The sequence below is a fragment of the Xyrauchen texanus genome, chromosome 19, assembly GCF_025860055.1.
Source record: "Xyrauchen texanus isolate HMW12.3.18 chromosome 19, RBS_HiC_50CHRs, whole genome shotgun sequence".
Classification (NCBI taxonomy): Eukaryota; Metazoa; Chordata; class Actinopteri; order Cypriniformes; family Catostomidae; genus Xyrauchen; species Xyrauchen texanus.
The window spans coordinates 29,668,694-29,684,562 of NC_068294.1; the positions used below are offsets into that span (position 1 = coordinate 29,668,694).

At 37.0% G+C, this 15,869-nt stretch overlaps 1 protein-coding gene across 1 annotated transcript in view; it reads left to right on the top strand.

Moving 5' to 3' along the window:
• The window catches only part of LOC127659837 (sorbin and SH3 domain-containing protein 2-like), a 59,219-nt gene extending 44,146 nt beyond the window's left edge, over positions 1-15,073 (top strand). Inside the window, exons 22-30 of the mRNA XM_052149789.1 lie at positions 25-139; positions 236-364; positions 842-1,024; positions 3,010-3,873; positions 5,470-5,670; positions 6,380-6,493; positions 7,994-8,043; positions 8,205-8,311; positions 12,720-15,073. Coding sequence (XP_052005749.1) covers positions 25-139; positions 236-364; positions 842-1,024; positions 3,010-3,873; positions 5,470-5,670; positions 6,380-6,493; positions 7,994-8,043; positions 8,205-8,311; positions 12,720-12,781 — 1,825 coding nt within the window. The 3' untranslated portion in view covers positions 12,782-15,073. The remainder of the gene's footprint in view (positions 1-24; positions 140-235; positions 365-841; positions 1,025-3,009; positions 3,874-5,469; positions 5,671-6,379; positions 6,494-7,993; positions 8,044-8,204; positions 8,312-12,719) is intronic.
• Positions 15,074-15,869: the final 796 nt, after the last annotated feature.

Here is a 15,869-nt window from a genome sequence, read left to right on the forward strand (position 1 = left end):
AGTCATTTTGAATTTTTCATCCAGAGAGCTGACGTTTAAGAAAGGGGAGTCAGTGTATATCACCAGGCAGATAGATAATAACTGGTATGAAGGAGAGTATCGTGGACATGTGGGCATCTTTCCCATCTCATATGTGGAGGTGTGTGCTCAGTGAATTTGTGTTTCTGTAATACTAGACATTAAAATCTTTCTTTATATGTACAGTATTTATCCTTTTCTTCACCTGCTTTTTCAGAAAATCCCTCCTTCAGAGAGACATTTGCCAGCAAGGCCTCCTCCTCCAGCTCAGAGCAGAGAAATCGGAGAAGCGATTGCCCGCTACAACTTTAATGCTGATACTAATGTGGAGCTTTCATTAAGAAAAGTAAATGTTACATTTTCTCAGTACTGATCCTGCTCATTAATGTGTGTATAAACATTTTAAGAGCATGTTTTTGCTAAATTACTACTTATTGAATGCTCAAGTTCTACAGCGCAATGGAATAATGTGCAAAGCAATAGAAATTGTTCCACATCAAACCATGAGTTTTATTCTAACCAATCGCAACCACAAGTAATGTCAGTTTCTATTAATGTTGAAATATCATTGGTACAAAATCAAAATTGACTTGGCTGTCTATTAACATTTTAATATGTTTAGACTGAGTGCTATTTAGTTGCTTCGTGCAACATTTTAGCTTTCACTGTAGACAGAAAAAACACAACAAGTCACGCCTGGACACAATGTGAAACACAATGTCATTATTTCACAATACCTTTGATTTTTTATTGGGGTGTTTGAATATTCTTGGATCATGTGTTTTGGGAATGCCATCAAACATTTTTTGTTGATGTCTTTCAGGGCGAGCGTGTCATTCTCTTGCGGCAAGTCGATCAGAACTGGTTTGAGGGCAAGATTCCAGGTACAAACAAACAAGGGATTTTTCCAGTGTCTTATGTAGACATCATGAAGAAGTCATCAGTTCAAAGTACTGGTCAACCTCCTGGGCCCACTATACCCACTAGTGACAGAGTGCACAGTAGGGTACGTTCTCACCTTTTCCATTTAAACATGTCACTTGTGCACTTAAAGGTGAAGTGTATCATTGTTTTGATGTTAAAATAGTTGTTCCTATCCCATCTAAATATACATTGACAACTTTAAGAAAGTAATTCATAGGGTTATTCCCTTGAAAAGTGTATAGTAAACACTGTGACTTGATTGAGCATCCTGACCCACCCGACACAACAATATTGGCTTAACCAATTGTGTGAGGTAAGTAATTCCATTTGTTGATGCTAGTGGTGCAGATATTACACACTTCACCTTTAAGTTTACACATCACATATTACAGTTTCAGTTCTGGATAACTTGTATCCACAAGAAATATACTCAGATCTAGTTAACTGGCTGTATAATCTTATTTGGATAAGTATTGATTTATACCTTAAATCCATGATCCATGCCGACAAGATATGGTGTCAACGAAAGTAATACTTCTTATTTATATTGTGTAACTCCAATGGTTATGTACAGTACCAGCTGTGCCAACAAGGTGGCAAGTACATAAGAAATCCTTTCTCATATGACAACTTTCCAAGTGCCAAAATAGATCACCTCTGACATCTTTAGATTACCTTTGGGTTGTTGTGTAAAACAAGCCTTAGTTCAGATTAAATGCCCGTCAGTTGTAATTCCATCAAAGAACAAAGTAGTAAAGGCTTATTTCTTTGTCCAGCAGGACCTGGATTAGATCAGATTAATCACACTGTCATGCCAGTATCCAGTGTAGGCTAATTAAATGCTGTAAAAGGCAAACATGACTTGCTGTGCTATACATATGCTGCTCAGGTCCTGCTGACATTGAACAGGAAGTTTCTATAGAGGTGAACTAATGTGACACAGATAGGACAAGTTCACGTCTGTCGCACGCTTCAACGTTGTGTCGCAGAAGCGACACTAGGGGTCTCTCTTGAGCGCCATCCACAAACACTGCCTCTGTGTGATCGCAACCCAGACACACGAGACAACGCCTGTGGCCGTCTGAAGCGGAGAGCACTCTCCCGCATCCAGGAACTACGTAGGGGTGGAAGGGCATCTTTACAAAGACGCATCCTGAAAAGGACGTTCGACGTATTTCTCCGCTTTTATACCCGTATGTCCGGGGCGGGGTATGCAAATACTGTCTGCCTAATTCCCATTGGCCTTTTTTCATAGATCAGAGGCATATTCAGCGCTCAAGAGAGACCCCCAGTCTCGGTTCTTCGACACAATGTCTCGTTCCCTCCATCAGGGAATGGAGGTTACATCCGTAACCTAGACGTTGCTTGCTGTGTTAGTGTTCAGTTTGATCTTTTTCTTATTTTAGCGTACAAAGCTTTTTGCAAACATTGTAGCTAATACATGTAAATGTTGCACTACATACAGTGGTTTTGACACTTAAGACACTTAAAATTATTTCAACGTCACTGCTTTATATAATAAAATATCAATCCAAGAAGCATATATTATAGAAAGAGTATATTGATACAGAGGGCAGCATCATTTGTTTTATTTTATTTTATTTTATTTTATTTTAATGTAGATAAAGTTAAATACTTTGTGGAGCCTCTGTCCCTGTTAAAAATTCAAGCTAAGACCAGAATTAATTATCTTGCTGGTTCAGGTTGGTTTATGCTGATTAGTGTTGGTCTGGTGTTGTCGGTCTAGCTAATGGACCAGCATAGCCATGTGATTTAACCAGCATAGTCTTTTGGTGAAGCTAACAGACTAAGGAAGCCTGGTGGGGACCAGCATTCAAAACACAATATGTGCTGGTGACCAACTATGCTGGGGGTATCAATTTAAATGTCTATTTTTTTAATGGTTTTTCGGTTTGCTTTTTCCTCTACATAACACTGCAGACTGCTGTTTCATCTGTCCTACTGTCAATTTCATGATCTATTCCATCAGTTCTCATATTTTCCAGTGTGCATCATCACTATCACTCTCTATTTCTCTCCCTCTCTCCCTCTCTTCTCTCTCTGAAGCCACCATCTGCACATACCTTCTACAGCTCTCCATCCCCAACTCTTCGTCCACTCTCCTCATACTCTCCCAGCCCGCAGAGAGAAGCGCACCTCCATGCTATTACAAGCGAGTGGCTGGCCCTCACTGTTGGTCTGCCTCCATCTGGAACCCCTGCTCCCACTCCTCCTCCCTTTCCTTCCAACTTCCAACCAGACTATGAAGGGCTGGATTCTGCCATCTCCCCCTCTCCTGCCTCTTCCATGCTGGGCCACTTTCCGGCCATCACTCCCCACATCTCCACTCTTGCGCTCAAAGAGGGCCACTTCATTCCCATCTCCTCCCCAAAGTCCTACATGTCCCCTGAGCCCAGCCCATCACCACAACCCTACCTCACCTCTGCATCCTTCACTCCTTCCCCCACCTCACCCACATTTTACTCCAGTCCCAGGTCTGGCAGTGTCATAGAGATTCTCTGCAGCCAAAAACCATTAGACCCACATGAAAAAGAAGTGGAGTTGTTCACAGATAGCAAAGATCAGCACAAATCAGGCAAGACAGACTCTCCTAAATTGTGCAGCCCTATTGACTTGGTTGTTTTTGAGGAACTTGAATCCCAATTGTCCCTTAAGGACACCTATTTTCCAAAAGATCCTGATGATGACCTGTGCGAGGAGTTAGTGTCCATTATTAAGGCCAGCCAATCAAAGGGTGTGTTTGTAGAAGAGGAGAGTTTTTATCACCAGAAACCAGATGTAACTGAAAAGCTTCCAAGACTGTTTATTGAGGAGGACCCAAATGAAGATAACAGCTTCTCAAATGAACCCCTGACATCAAATATGTTTACTCCAGTCCAGTCCACCCATAGTGAGGGGTCAGATATTGAGGTAGTGCTTGCTGTGTGGAGTGCCCAACTGAACACCCCCTTATTTATGCAACATAACTTAATTCCATAACCTGTAAAATTTAATTTTTTCCATGGAACAAAACAGGTTGCATCTTGAAGAGTCTTCTGTTTGCTGTTTTCTATGCAGTGACAATTAATTAATTCTCTAATCGCACATCCCTATTTATTCTCATAAACGTTCCACAGAGAAGTAGGGTGAATGTCAAGATTTTCAGTATATAACGTTTTTAATTTTGGTCTGTTCCTCACACAAAGCTATCATATGACTTTAGAAGACTTGGAATGTAGCATATAAGTCATATGGACTATTTTAACCTCTTGCAACCCTGTGTCCACATGTGTGGACATTCTATTTTGGCTTCACTATATGCAACGCTTAATTTAAACCCACTTATCTCAGTTCAGGAGACCATGTGCTAGCAGTAAAGGGTTAAACTTCTGACACACCAAGTAATGTGACCAAACAACATGGCGTTGATCAAAGCTAAGTTTGTGTTTGGGAGAAATGCCAACAAAACTACATCTTGAAGAAACCTAATTAGGTTTTGACATTGAAACCTAATTGTAGTTTCAATTGTACCCTAGTTTCATTCTAAATGCCTTTTATTAATTTGAACAATTTATCGCAAAACGGCACACTGTTAAACACAATGACCAGATATGTGGACTGTATGCTAATTTTCATTTTAAATATTCTATAATCACTGTGCATTATCACATTGAGAATCAATTAATGCATCCAAAAGCTGGAAAATGTTGCATTCAGAGGGTGTCTATGGAGTAAGAATGACTATAAGGTTTATTTCAAACTGTTCTGAGACCAATGCAGACAGCCAACACCCTGGAGGTTAAGTCATTCACTAAATAGGGAACAATGAAGCATCCTATAGCTCTCTGCAGCTAAGTGCGTTCAATCCAAACTTCTTATCAAAAGTTCAGTTTAAAGCTGCAGATGATGTTTGGATCACTCAACATGTTTTGCAGACATGGGACTATGGTAATCAGTACTTGGATTCAGAATTTTTCATGCAAAATTTTATTTTAACATGGATGATTGGATGATGCTGGGCATTACTTTGAATCAACATAATTGATGCTAATTTCTGATGTAATGTCTGTAACATCTCAAAAACTTGAATAACCAACACTCCTGGAAAAAATAAAAAAATCTGACTTTCTATAGCTTGGTATTATTTAAATTTCACAACTTAGTCCCACTGTCCACATATGTAGACATCAATTTTTAGGAAAACTAATTTAATTTAGCATGTTTGTTTGGGTCTACTAGTTACAAATCAAAAAGTGGAATAGAAAATGCACACAGCATTGGGTCTTGATCCTTTTTTATGCTAGACAGCTCTAGTCTCCATTCATCGTAATGGAAGGGTAGGGGTTAGGGTAAAGGAAATTCTCCTCATGTGTTCCATGGAAGAAAGAAAGTCATATGGGTTTGGAACAACATTATGGCGAGTAAATAAAACAGATATTTTATTTTTGGGTTAACTATTCCTTTAAAATACCTACATTCTCTGGAGCATTTGTAGAGAATGCTAAACTTACATTTTCTCCCTATCAGCAGAGTGAAATTTCCCAGAATGCCTCTCCACGTCTCTCCCCCCTGTCCTCACAGATGTCCATGCCATTCATACTTGCCACATCATCTAAGTACTCTCCCTCCTCCCCATGCACCACCCCTCCATTGCCTGGGGTTTCAGAGTCCCCCCCTCCCTCTGCCAAACTGTCCTTTCGACAGGAACTCCGCTCCTCAAAGGTCAAGGTAAAGACAAGGTGTTTGTTAGTGACTGAGTATTAGCCCCACCCCCATTACCCACTCTTTTCTGTAATACAGACACTAAAATACCCTATTGAAGTGACCTATATAACTTGCTGTTGCTCTGTATATTCAAGTCAACATCATCATTGCAGTGTGTGTTCCCATCATAGATAAAGATTTATCATAATGTGCTTGTTTTGTAAATAAAACTCCAAATAATGGAGCTTATATGTCTGGCACAAAGAGTTAGAGTCATTAATTATTATTAAATCATAGTGAGACATTGTTTAATCACCCATTCCACTCCACCCTTTTTGAATCCACTACCCACTATCCCTGAATCCTTTAATAAGCTCTACAGACATTTCCCTAATAGCCCTGTGCACTGGCATGGGAACAAATGCATCATTAAAAAAAAATATCGTTGTGGATGCTTGGACAGAGCAACTGAATATTGTACTGTATATAATAAGAGAATTTTGTCAGAAAAGAGAAATGCACTATGGACATAATCTGGATAGCATTGCTTCATTTGTGTCAAATTAAATATAGCATCTACCCTAATATTTATTCTCTTCATGCGTAAATAGTAAAATAAATTTTTTTAATTCGTTGTGGTGGTTTACTCATGTTAAAAAAAATTCAGTAATATAAATTGTGTTTATATGTGATTGCACTTAATCTTCATGTAAGCTTCTCCCGGTTCTTTCAGCCTGTGTTGAGGCGTGATGTTGTGGTTGTTGGTAAGCCCCCTCGTAGCCCTGTGATGTCTAGGAGATCCTGCGGCTCGCCTGTTAGAGGTCAAAACTTTTCTCCATCTCATAGGGTAGGGAATATGTGCACCTTGTGTGGCAATGGCACATGTGGGAAATCAAACTTAAAAGTTTGATTAAAAGAAATAAAGAAAAGGTTACTTTAATGTATTTGACCTGGGAATTCACATAATCATTCAATTTTTGCTGCTATACCTGAAAATTATGATTTTCTCAGGCATGAGACAAGATGCTATTTACTGGCAGAGTTTTTGTTTGATTATGGTCACATGATACTGTATTCAGAATGTCATTTCATCAGTACAGTATGCAGGAATACTGATTAATGAATGAGGAATACTCTTAAAGGGACCGTTCACCAAAAATGAAAATTCTGTCTCTCTGTTTGCTCTCTTTACAAACCTATTTGACTTACCTTTTTTCTGTGGAACACAAACAAGAATGTTATGAAATTTTTTATTTCCACACAATGAAAGTGGATGGGGACAAAAAAGTATAAAAGTCAATATGATTCTTTTGAAGACATACTGTGTGATAATTTTGTGTCTAGAACAGAGTGAAATTTAAGTCGTTAAACACTGAAAATCTTACCCCGTTGGTTGAGGTCACCATTCTCTTTCATTGTATGGAAAAGAGCAGCTTGGACATTTTGCTGAAACTTTATCATTTTGTGTTCCACAGAAGAAGAAAAACTTGAAAGATTTCGAAAGACATAAGTTATTGATATAAAGAATGTTCATTTTTGGGTAAATTACCCCTTTAACACTACGGCCTTGTCTGTCTATATGCAATAGTATATTTTGGGTTTGAGAAAATAACATTTAATACTAACTATGTCATAGATTGATAACACTTAATTTGTGATCGGCATGCTGAAGAGTGTTTGGAAGTGGATTTCCTGCATGTGGATGACTGCTTGTATCAGGAACAGTTGATCTCTGCAGCCTTGTAGTGTGTGCTGGACAGCCTGAGAGTTTCGTACCTCAAACCAGAAGAAGAGACTGGCTTTCTCATACAGTAGCCTACTGGTTAAACCGTGTGTTTCAAGTGTGTCTGGATTACTCATGGGAATGTCCCAATGATCTTTCCTGTACACAGCTTAAACAAGGTGTACTCCCCGGGGCCAAGCAAGCGGCCTATTCCCCACATTTTCATCCAATCAAGGGGAGAACAGTCCTCGTTTTCAGAATTTCAAGCATCTCTCAAAATGTCTAAGTGCATAAATCAGACATATTTCAGGAAATATGTTGGCTAATGGCTTAGAAGAGAAACAACATTTGAGGCCCGGTAGTCCTGGATCTCATATGTATTTGAATATATGTTCGCACAAGTAAAAAAATGTAACTTCATATAATCACATAAAGGCTGACTTTCACAAAATTTTCACACATTTCAGATACACAGGTGATCCAGGTCCTGCCATAGTCTTTGCATTAATGGTTCTTTGAGAGCACAATAGATTCATGGCTGCTCTCTGTATCAGATGGGCATACAGCAGAATGAGCAATGAAATATTTAAAATATGTGCTTTCCTGTGTTCTTTTTGTTTTCAGTCCCAAAGACAAGCATATGTTAATGATCCTCTTCCAAGTATAGGGGAACCGTGAGTATCTTATCAAGTTTTTCTTGTAGTTAGCATTTCTAAATATGTACCAACAGTCAATAAATTAAATGTGGAATATTGTTTTGATATTCATTTTGGGAGTTTTAGATGCCGGAATCCTGTGACAACCTAAAATGTAAAACACTGTTTTCTTCTTTCAGATTTCAAGCTCTTTATAACTACATGCCCAGAAATGAGGATGAGCTAGAATTAAAGGAGAGTGATATTGTTGATGTCATGGAGAAGTGTGATGATGGATGGTTTGTGGGTAAGAGTAAATTCTTGAATCTTGCTTCTTGTTAAAGTGTTTTAGTGGTGTTCTTTTATTTGTCACTAGCTGGCGGTGTTCTCCAAAGAAAATCTGCTTCTAAATCTGTAGTGTGAATCTATGTCTAAGCACCCCCTAGACAGACAGACAGACAGACAGACAGATTGATAGATAGATTTGAAGTCAGAAGTTACTTACACCTTAGCTAAACACATTTAAACTCAGTTTTTCGCAATTGCTGACATTTAATCATAGAAAACATTCACTGTCTTAGGTCAGTTAGGATCACTATTTTAAGAATGTGAAATGTCGGGGGCTGGGTAGCTCAGCCAGTAAAGACACTGACTACCACCCCTGGAGTCACAAGTTCAAATCCAGGGCATGCTGAGTGACTCCAGCCAGGTCTCCTAAGCAACCAAATTGGCCCGGTTGCTAGGGAGGGTAGAGTCACATGAGTTAACCTCCTTGTGATCGCTATAATGTGGTTCCCGCTCTCGGTGGGGCACGTGGTGAGCTGTGCGTGGATGCCACGGAGAATTGTGTTCGCCTCCACACGCGCTATGTCTCCGCAGTAACGCACTCAACAAGCCATGTGATAAGATGCGCAGATTGATGTCACAGGAAGCAACTGAGATTCGTCCTCCGCCACCCGGATTGAGGCGAGTCACTATGCCAACGTGAGGATTTAGAGCGCATTGGCAGTTGGGCATTCCAAATTGGGGAGAAAAAGCAAGTAAAGATGCTAACTACCACACCTGGATTTGCAAGTTCAAATCCAGGGAAAATCAAGGGGTGAAAAAAACAAATGTGAGAATGTCAGAATAATAGAAGAGATCATTATTTATTTCAGCTTTTATTTCATTTATCACATTCCCAGTGGGTCAGAATTTTACATACAATTTGTTAGTATTTGGTAGCATTGCCTTTAAATTAGCCTTCCACAAGCTTCTCACAATAAGTTGCTGGAATTTTGGCATATTTCTCCAGACAGAACTGGTATAAAAGAGTCAGGTTTGTAGGTCTCCTTGCTCTCACATGCTTTTTCAGTTCTGCCCACAAATTTTCTATCAGAGAGAGGTCAGGGCTTTATGATGGCCACTCCGATACCTTGACTTTGTTGTCCTTAAGACATTTTGCCACAACTTTGGAGGTATTCTTGGGGTCATTGTCCATTTGGAAGACCCATTTGCAACAAAGCTTTAGTAAGTAAAGTAAGTAAAATGTATTTCTAAAGCACACTCAAACACAGCAAAGCTGACCGAAGTGCTGTACAGATGAATATACAATACATTCAAATAAAACAAACAGGGCAAGTACAGATGAATCTACAATACATTAATAAAAAAAAAGACAATCTCATTTAATACTGCAAAACGCTAGAGAATAAAAATGTGTTTTATGCCTACGTTTAAAAATAGACAGTGATGAAGCTTGTCTAATGTCAAGTGGTAGCTGATTCCACAGCCTAGGGGCAGCAACTGCAAATGCTGTGTCACCCTTGCGTTTGCGTATACAACGTGACCGAGGAATATGCAATAACTTTTTGTCTTCAGATCTTAAAGACCTAGTTGGCAAGTATGGCTGTATTAAATCCCTAATATATGACGGGGCCTGGTTATTAACCCTTGTGCATCCTTGTGGACATTTTTGGCTTTTTCAGTTTTGTTTTTTTGATAACTTTGTCTGTGTTAATGCTAACTGCATAAAATTTTCCACAGGTGTGAATTTTTATTGGAATTTTAATATTTCACCCTATTTTCTTTAAAAAATATATTTTTTGCACTAGTTACACAAAATATACCCTCTTAGCGTCGTTTTGGACAAAAATGGCACATTGAAACCCATTAAAACTGCGATTTTTAATCCCAGTGCCATTTAACTATACAATTATGCAATCTTGTTTAACATGCTTTCATTATGTTGGCAAGGCTTCAAAATTTACATTTTAAATATTTTTTACCAGATCGTGCCATTTTTTCAGGCTTGGCATATCATCGCTTTTGTTGTTGTTTTCTGCTGTTTTTGGCTTATGCATATTATAGAGCCAATTAGATACATTATGAATATATAATTGTGTGAGTGTGTTGGTATGGATTTCAGAGTGTGGTTTGTATGTGTCTGAGGCTCTAATAATAAAAATAAAAAAAAATCTGTTTAGCATTTATTAAATTGAAAATAATTATAATTATTATATTTTTTATAAAAAACAACAGTGGCATTATGTAAACAAACCAACGTTTAAAGTGTTAAAATTCTGAAAATAAATGAATGTTTGGTAACTATGATTAGAACTGATTCTGGTTAAAATATAAGTCAGTGAAAGTAGAAAAAAATATTATTCTATAATATTTCTATGACACTTTTTTGACATGGCCATTTTTGTCCATTATGGACCTAAGTGGTAGCTTTTTTTAAATCTGATACTGCATAAAAAATATGAAAGCATCAAAATGAATGTTGTTGTTAATCATTGACATATCCGAGGCTCTAATAATCAAAGAAAAAAAATTCTGCTTAGCATCTATTAAATTGAAAATAATTACTATTTTTCATTTTTTCCTAAAAAAACAACAGTGGCATTATGTAAACAAACCAGCGTTTAAAGGGTTAAAATTCTAAAAATTAATGAATGTTTGGTCATTATGATTAGAGCTGATGCTGGTTAAAAAAATTATGTCAGTGAAAGTGGAAAAAAATATAAATCTATAATATTTTTATGACAGTTTTTGGACATGGCCATTTTTGTCCATAATGAACCTATGTGTAACTTTTTTTAATTGATGCATAAGGGTTAAGAGCCTTAAAAACAAACAACAGTATTTTAAATTTAATCCTAAAATAAACAGGAAGCCAGTGCAGAGAGGCCAGGATTGGTGTAATATGATCCCTTTTTTTAGATGATGTCAAAAATCTGACTGCAGCATTTTGAACCAGTTGAAGACGGAAAAGAGAGGATTGAGGAAGACCAACATAAAGAGAATTACAATAATCCAATCGAGAGGTGATAAAAGCACGATTAACAGTCTCCAGTTCTTGAAAAGATAAAACTGACTTAAATTTAGAAATCATTCGTAACTGATAAAAACTATTTTTCACTACTGAATTTATTTGTCGGACTAAGCCCAAGTCAGAATCTATAATGACATCAAGATTCCTCACATGCGAATTAACATGGTGGAAGTGTTGGCCAAGCTTGTTAGCAAGTTAGTTGAAGCTTTAACTTCATGGCTGATGTCTTGAGATGCTGCTTCAATATATCCACATAATTTTTCTTCCTCATGACCAGTCCCTCCTGCAGCAAAGCATGCTTCACGGTTGGGATGGTGTTATTCGGCTTGCAAACCGAAAAAGTTAAATTTTGTCTCATCAGACCAGAGGAAATTTCTCCTAAAAGTAAGATCTTTGTCCCCATGTGCACTTGTAAACTATAGTCTGACTTTTTATGGTGGTTTTGGTGCATTGGTTTCTTCTTTGCTGAGCAGCCTTTCAGGTTATGTCAATATAGGACTTGTTTTACTGTGGATATAGATACTTGTCTACCTGTTTCATCCAGCATCTTCACAAGGTCCTTTGCTGTTGTTCTGGGATTGATTTACACTTTTCGCACCAAACTACGTTCATCTCTAGGAGACAAAATGCGTATCCTTCCTGAGTGATATGATGGCTGCGTAGTCCCTTGGGGTTTATACTTGCAAACTATTTGTACAGATGAATGTGGTACCTTCAGGTGTTTGGAAATTGTTCCCAAGGATGAACCAGACTTGTGGAGGTCCACAATTATTTTTCTGAGGTCTTGACTGATTTCTTTTGATTTCCCATGATGTCATGCAAAGAGACACTGAGTTTGAAGGTAGGCCTTAAAATACATCCAAAGATACACCTCCAATTCAGTATACCTCCTATCTGAAGCTAATTGACTAATTGCCTAAAGGCTCAACATCATTTTCTGGAATTATCCAAGCTGCTTAAAGGCACAGTTAACCCACTGGAATTGTGATATAGTTAATTAAATGTGAAACAATCTGTCTGTAAACAATTGTTGAAAACATTACTTGTGTCATACACAAAGTAGATGTCTTAAACGACTTGCCAAAATTATAGTTTGCTAATATTAAATATTTAGAGTGGTTAAAAATTCGTTCAATTTAAATGATTCTGCTGTTACTTTTGTATGAATTTGTAAAAGTACAACTTTTCTAACAAGTCTCTCATTTAATATTCATAAAAGCTGGAGGTCATAAAAGCAGCATGCATGATCATTATAAAATAATTAGTAAAATGCTGTTTAAAATAGTTTTTTGATTGAGTATATCATGTCACACCACAGGATATGTCAACTTAACAAAAAAAAATGTCATATACACACAGGTTTTATGTCAGCCTCATATCATATTTAATATATTTTTAGGAACGTCCAGGAGAACCAAGTTTTTTGGAAGCTTTCCTGGAAACTATGTGAAGCAGTTATAAATTGACCCATGCTCTAATTTCCCATTCAAATATCTGATGGTCAGACATCTACAGAGGATAGATGGACACTGTCACCTACAGCTTCCTGCTGGAATAAGCATGACATATTCCAGTCATCAGCATGATGGACTAATGGAAAAAGAAGCCAATGGACTTGGAAGGGGTTATTGCCCCATGTTATTTGGCTCAAATATGTGGATTATTAAATTCTGAAACCATTATGTTAATATAGGATTTCAGTAAAGGCTAAAATATTTGGTTGCCTACATTTTTAACTCTATTTCTCATATTTGGGGGGAAAAAAAAACCCAGAATGGATGCCTTTTAGTTTTGTCTGATGAATTTCAACATAGTCAAGTGCCCTATTTATCTTTTATTTCTTAAGAGGCATTTTTCTTGCATTGGAAGGGTAAGATACAGTAGGGTGAGGAATGTTCTACTGGTGCCCCTCTGTAAATTGGGCCTGATGTCTGATCTGATCTAGATCTAGATTATTAAACAGTATTGCAGTGTCATGTTTGTGCCAGGCACAGTGGATATTACAGATTCCTGCTCACACATGTATCTTTTCTTCATGTAAACTCTCTGCTTTAAAAGAATGACCTCTGATTTTCTAGGGCTCCATGTTTTTTCTCCAGACATTCCTTTGAGCATTTGAAGGATTTTTCAGATAAGAGAAAAATATTTTTAAAATTTTTCAATTAAAAGAGATAACGTTTTGCATGAATGAGTGCAATACCCTAAAAAAAGTCATTTTGGCAAAATTGGGTATGATAAACTTAGTACACTTAAGCATATTAATATTTCAACTGCCTAGAATAAATATTCTATTGGGTGACCTTGCACATCACTTTTAGTTTACACTCTGTAATCTCTTATTTATGGCCAATAAGAGGAGCACATGATGTCATAATTACTGAATTGCCTTTGGCAGCCATGTATTTTGTATATGATGTTTCGCCTTCCAATTCTTCATATTTGTTGAATTTGAGAGAAAATGTTCTTAAAATTTATTTTGTTTATTTTTTCATTTCAGCAAACATTTTTTTTTTAATTAAGATTTTAATTATACGAAATATATTTTTAATTATTCACTTTCCATTTATTTTTATCTGTTCATACGATTACACTCTCATATTCAAATATATATTTAAAATTTGCAGCATTGCAATCCTTCTATGAAACTGTATGACTAATGATATTATTCCAGTCAGTACAGCAAGAAATGTAAATGTGTCAGTCAGTAGAAAGGTGAACCAATAATATATGTAATCTAGGCAATATTATACCTCATGGAATTATACAGTCTGTGTTGTCAATAAGCTTCATTGTACCAGTAACATAATTTGCATGTTGCTTCATAAAGAACTGTTCATTAGTGCAAATTTTGTTTTCCAACGTCCCTCACAGAATTATTTTATGACTATCAGAGTTTATAAAAACACTGTGTTTATATGTGACACTGATATAAGAGATTAATATGGTAGTACTACTAAACTCAGCAATACTTTCACTAACACTTGGCTCTGTCATGAACCATCAAGACTGCCAAATGTCTTAATTGTGGTTTTGTATGACTGCTTGTTAAGACCTGGCACCCCAGTCTTCCATTCGTAAGCACTAGAGATTCTCAACCTTGTTTCTGGAGACCTGATTGAACTCATCAGCTCGTTAGTGGAGACACCAAGACCTGATTTGGGTGTGTCAGAAAAGGGAGATTTACAGTGTTAAACATTGTTGGGGGCCTCCAGGAACAGGGTTGTTCCAGGTGCATAATTATACCAAATATAATTTATGCAATGTCCTGAATATTTATGTAATAGTTAACAATGCTAATAGAAAGCACGATTCAGAAGGTTATGTTTATAAATTATAGAACACTGTTATATGTTTATTAAGTTAATTATATGTAAAAAGAAACCGTTCACTTCAGGTGGCCACAGCAAGCACCAGCGTAAACCTGCCTCACTAATGATTGATTGAATTAAAAAGTGATTGTTGGTTAAGTGTAGACATTATTGCATAACTGAAATATGAAAAGGAATGCAATTAAAAGCTCTTCTTGGAGAGAAGTCCTTAACAGTTCCCATTGAAGGTACAATTAACAAAATATATGTTTACCCCCTCATTGTTAAAATAAATAAATGTTATATATTAAACATTCTGAATATATTTAAATATATATTCAATTTCTAAACAACCCCTCTGAAATCAACGATATGTTCAATGTAATGTTTTTTTTTATTATTTTTGCCATCTCTCTCTCTCTCTGTGGAAATCAATAAATTCAGTCTGATCTAATGTTTTCACTGTTTTCTCTGTTTCAGTCATGTTTTCAGACTATGTTCTCCTCTATGACTATGTTTTTCCTCCTAGTAATTATATTATTAGTAAAAGTATAGTTCACCCACAAATTACAATTCTGTGATTATTTACTCACCCTCATGTTGTTCCTATCCCGTATGATTTACTTCCGTTTAAAACCAATAAATATATTAGGTAGAATAACAGCCTCAGTCACTACTCACTGTCTTTTATATGGGGAAAAAACGATGCATTGGTAGTGAACGGTGACTGAGACTTACATACTGTGTAACACATTATTTTGGGTTCCATGGCTGAGAGAAAGTAATAAAGGTCTGGAGCAACATGAGGTAAAAGGTTATTTTCATATTGGGTGAACTGCCCCTTTAAAGAGCACATACAGTGGGATTTAAGCTCTCCTTCAGTACACTGGATAATCATGTCATCGTGAACATCATCCCTGCTAGCATGTTAGTCCCTGCAGACTGTCCAGTCTATAAACAGCCACATTATGTCCTGAAGTTGTCCCTCTTGCTGTCATGGAAACATGATAAACAGAGCGTCAGTGAAGAGCTGGTCGGAGTATTTCCTCCAGTGAAAGAATCAGAGCCATCCAGCTCACTCAGGGGAGGCAGGAGTTTCTGTCTAGAATTTTCCATCTATTTTATTTAATATTTTTAATAGAGCAAATTCTCACATGCTCTCTTAAGCACCTGATAAATATTTCTGGAAACAGACCTCAAAGTTAAAGGAATAGTTCTCCCAAAAATGAAAATTCTCGTCA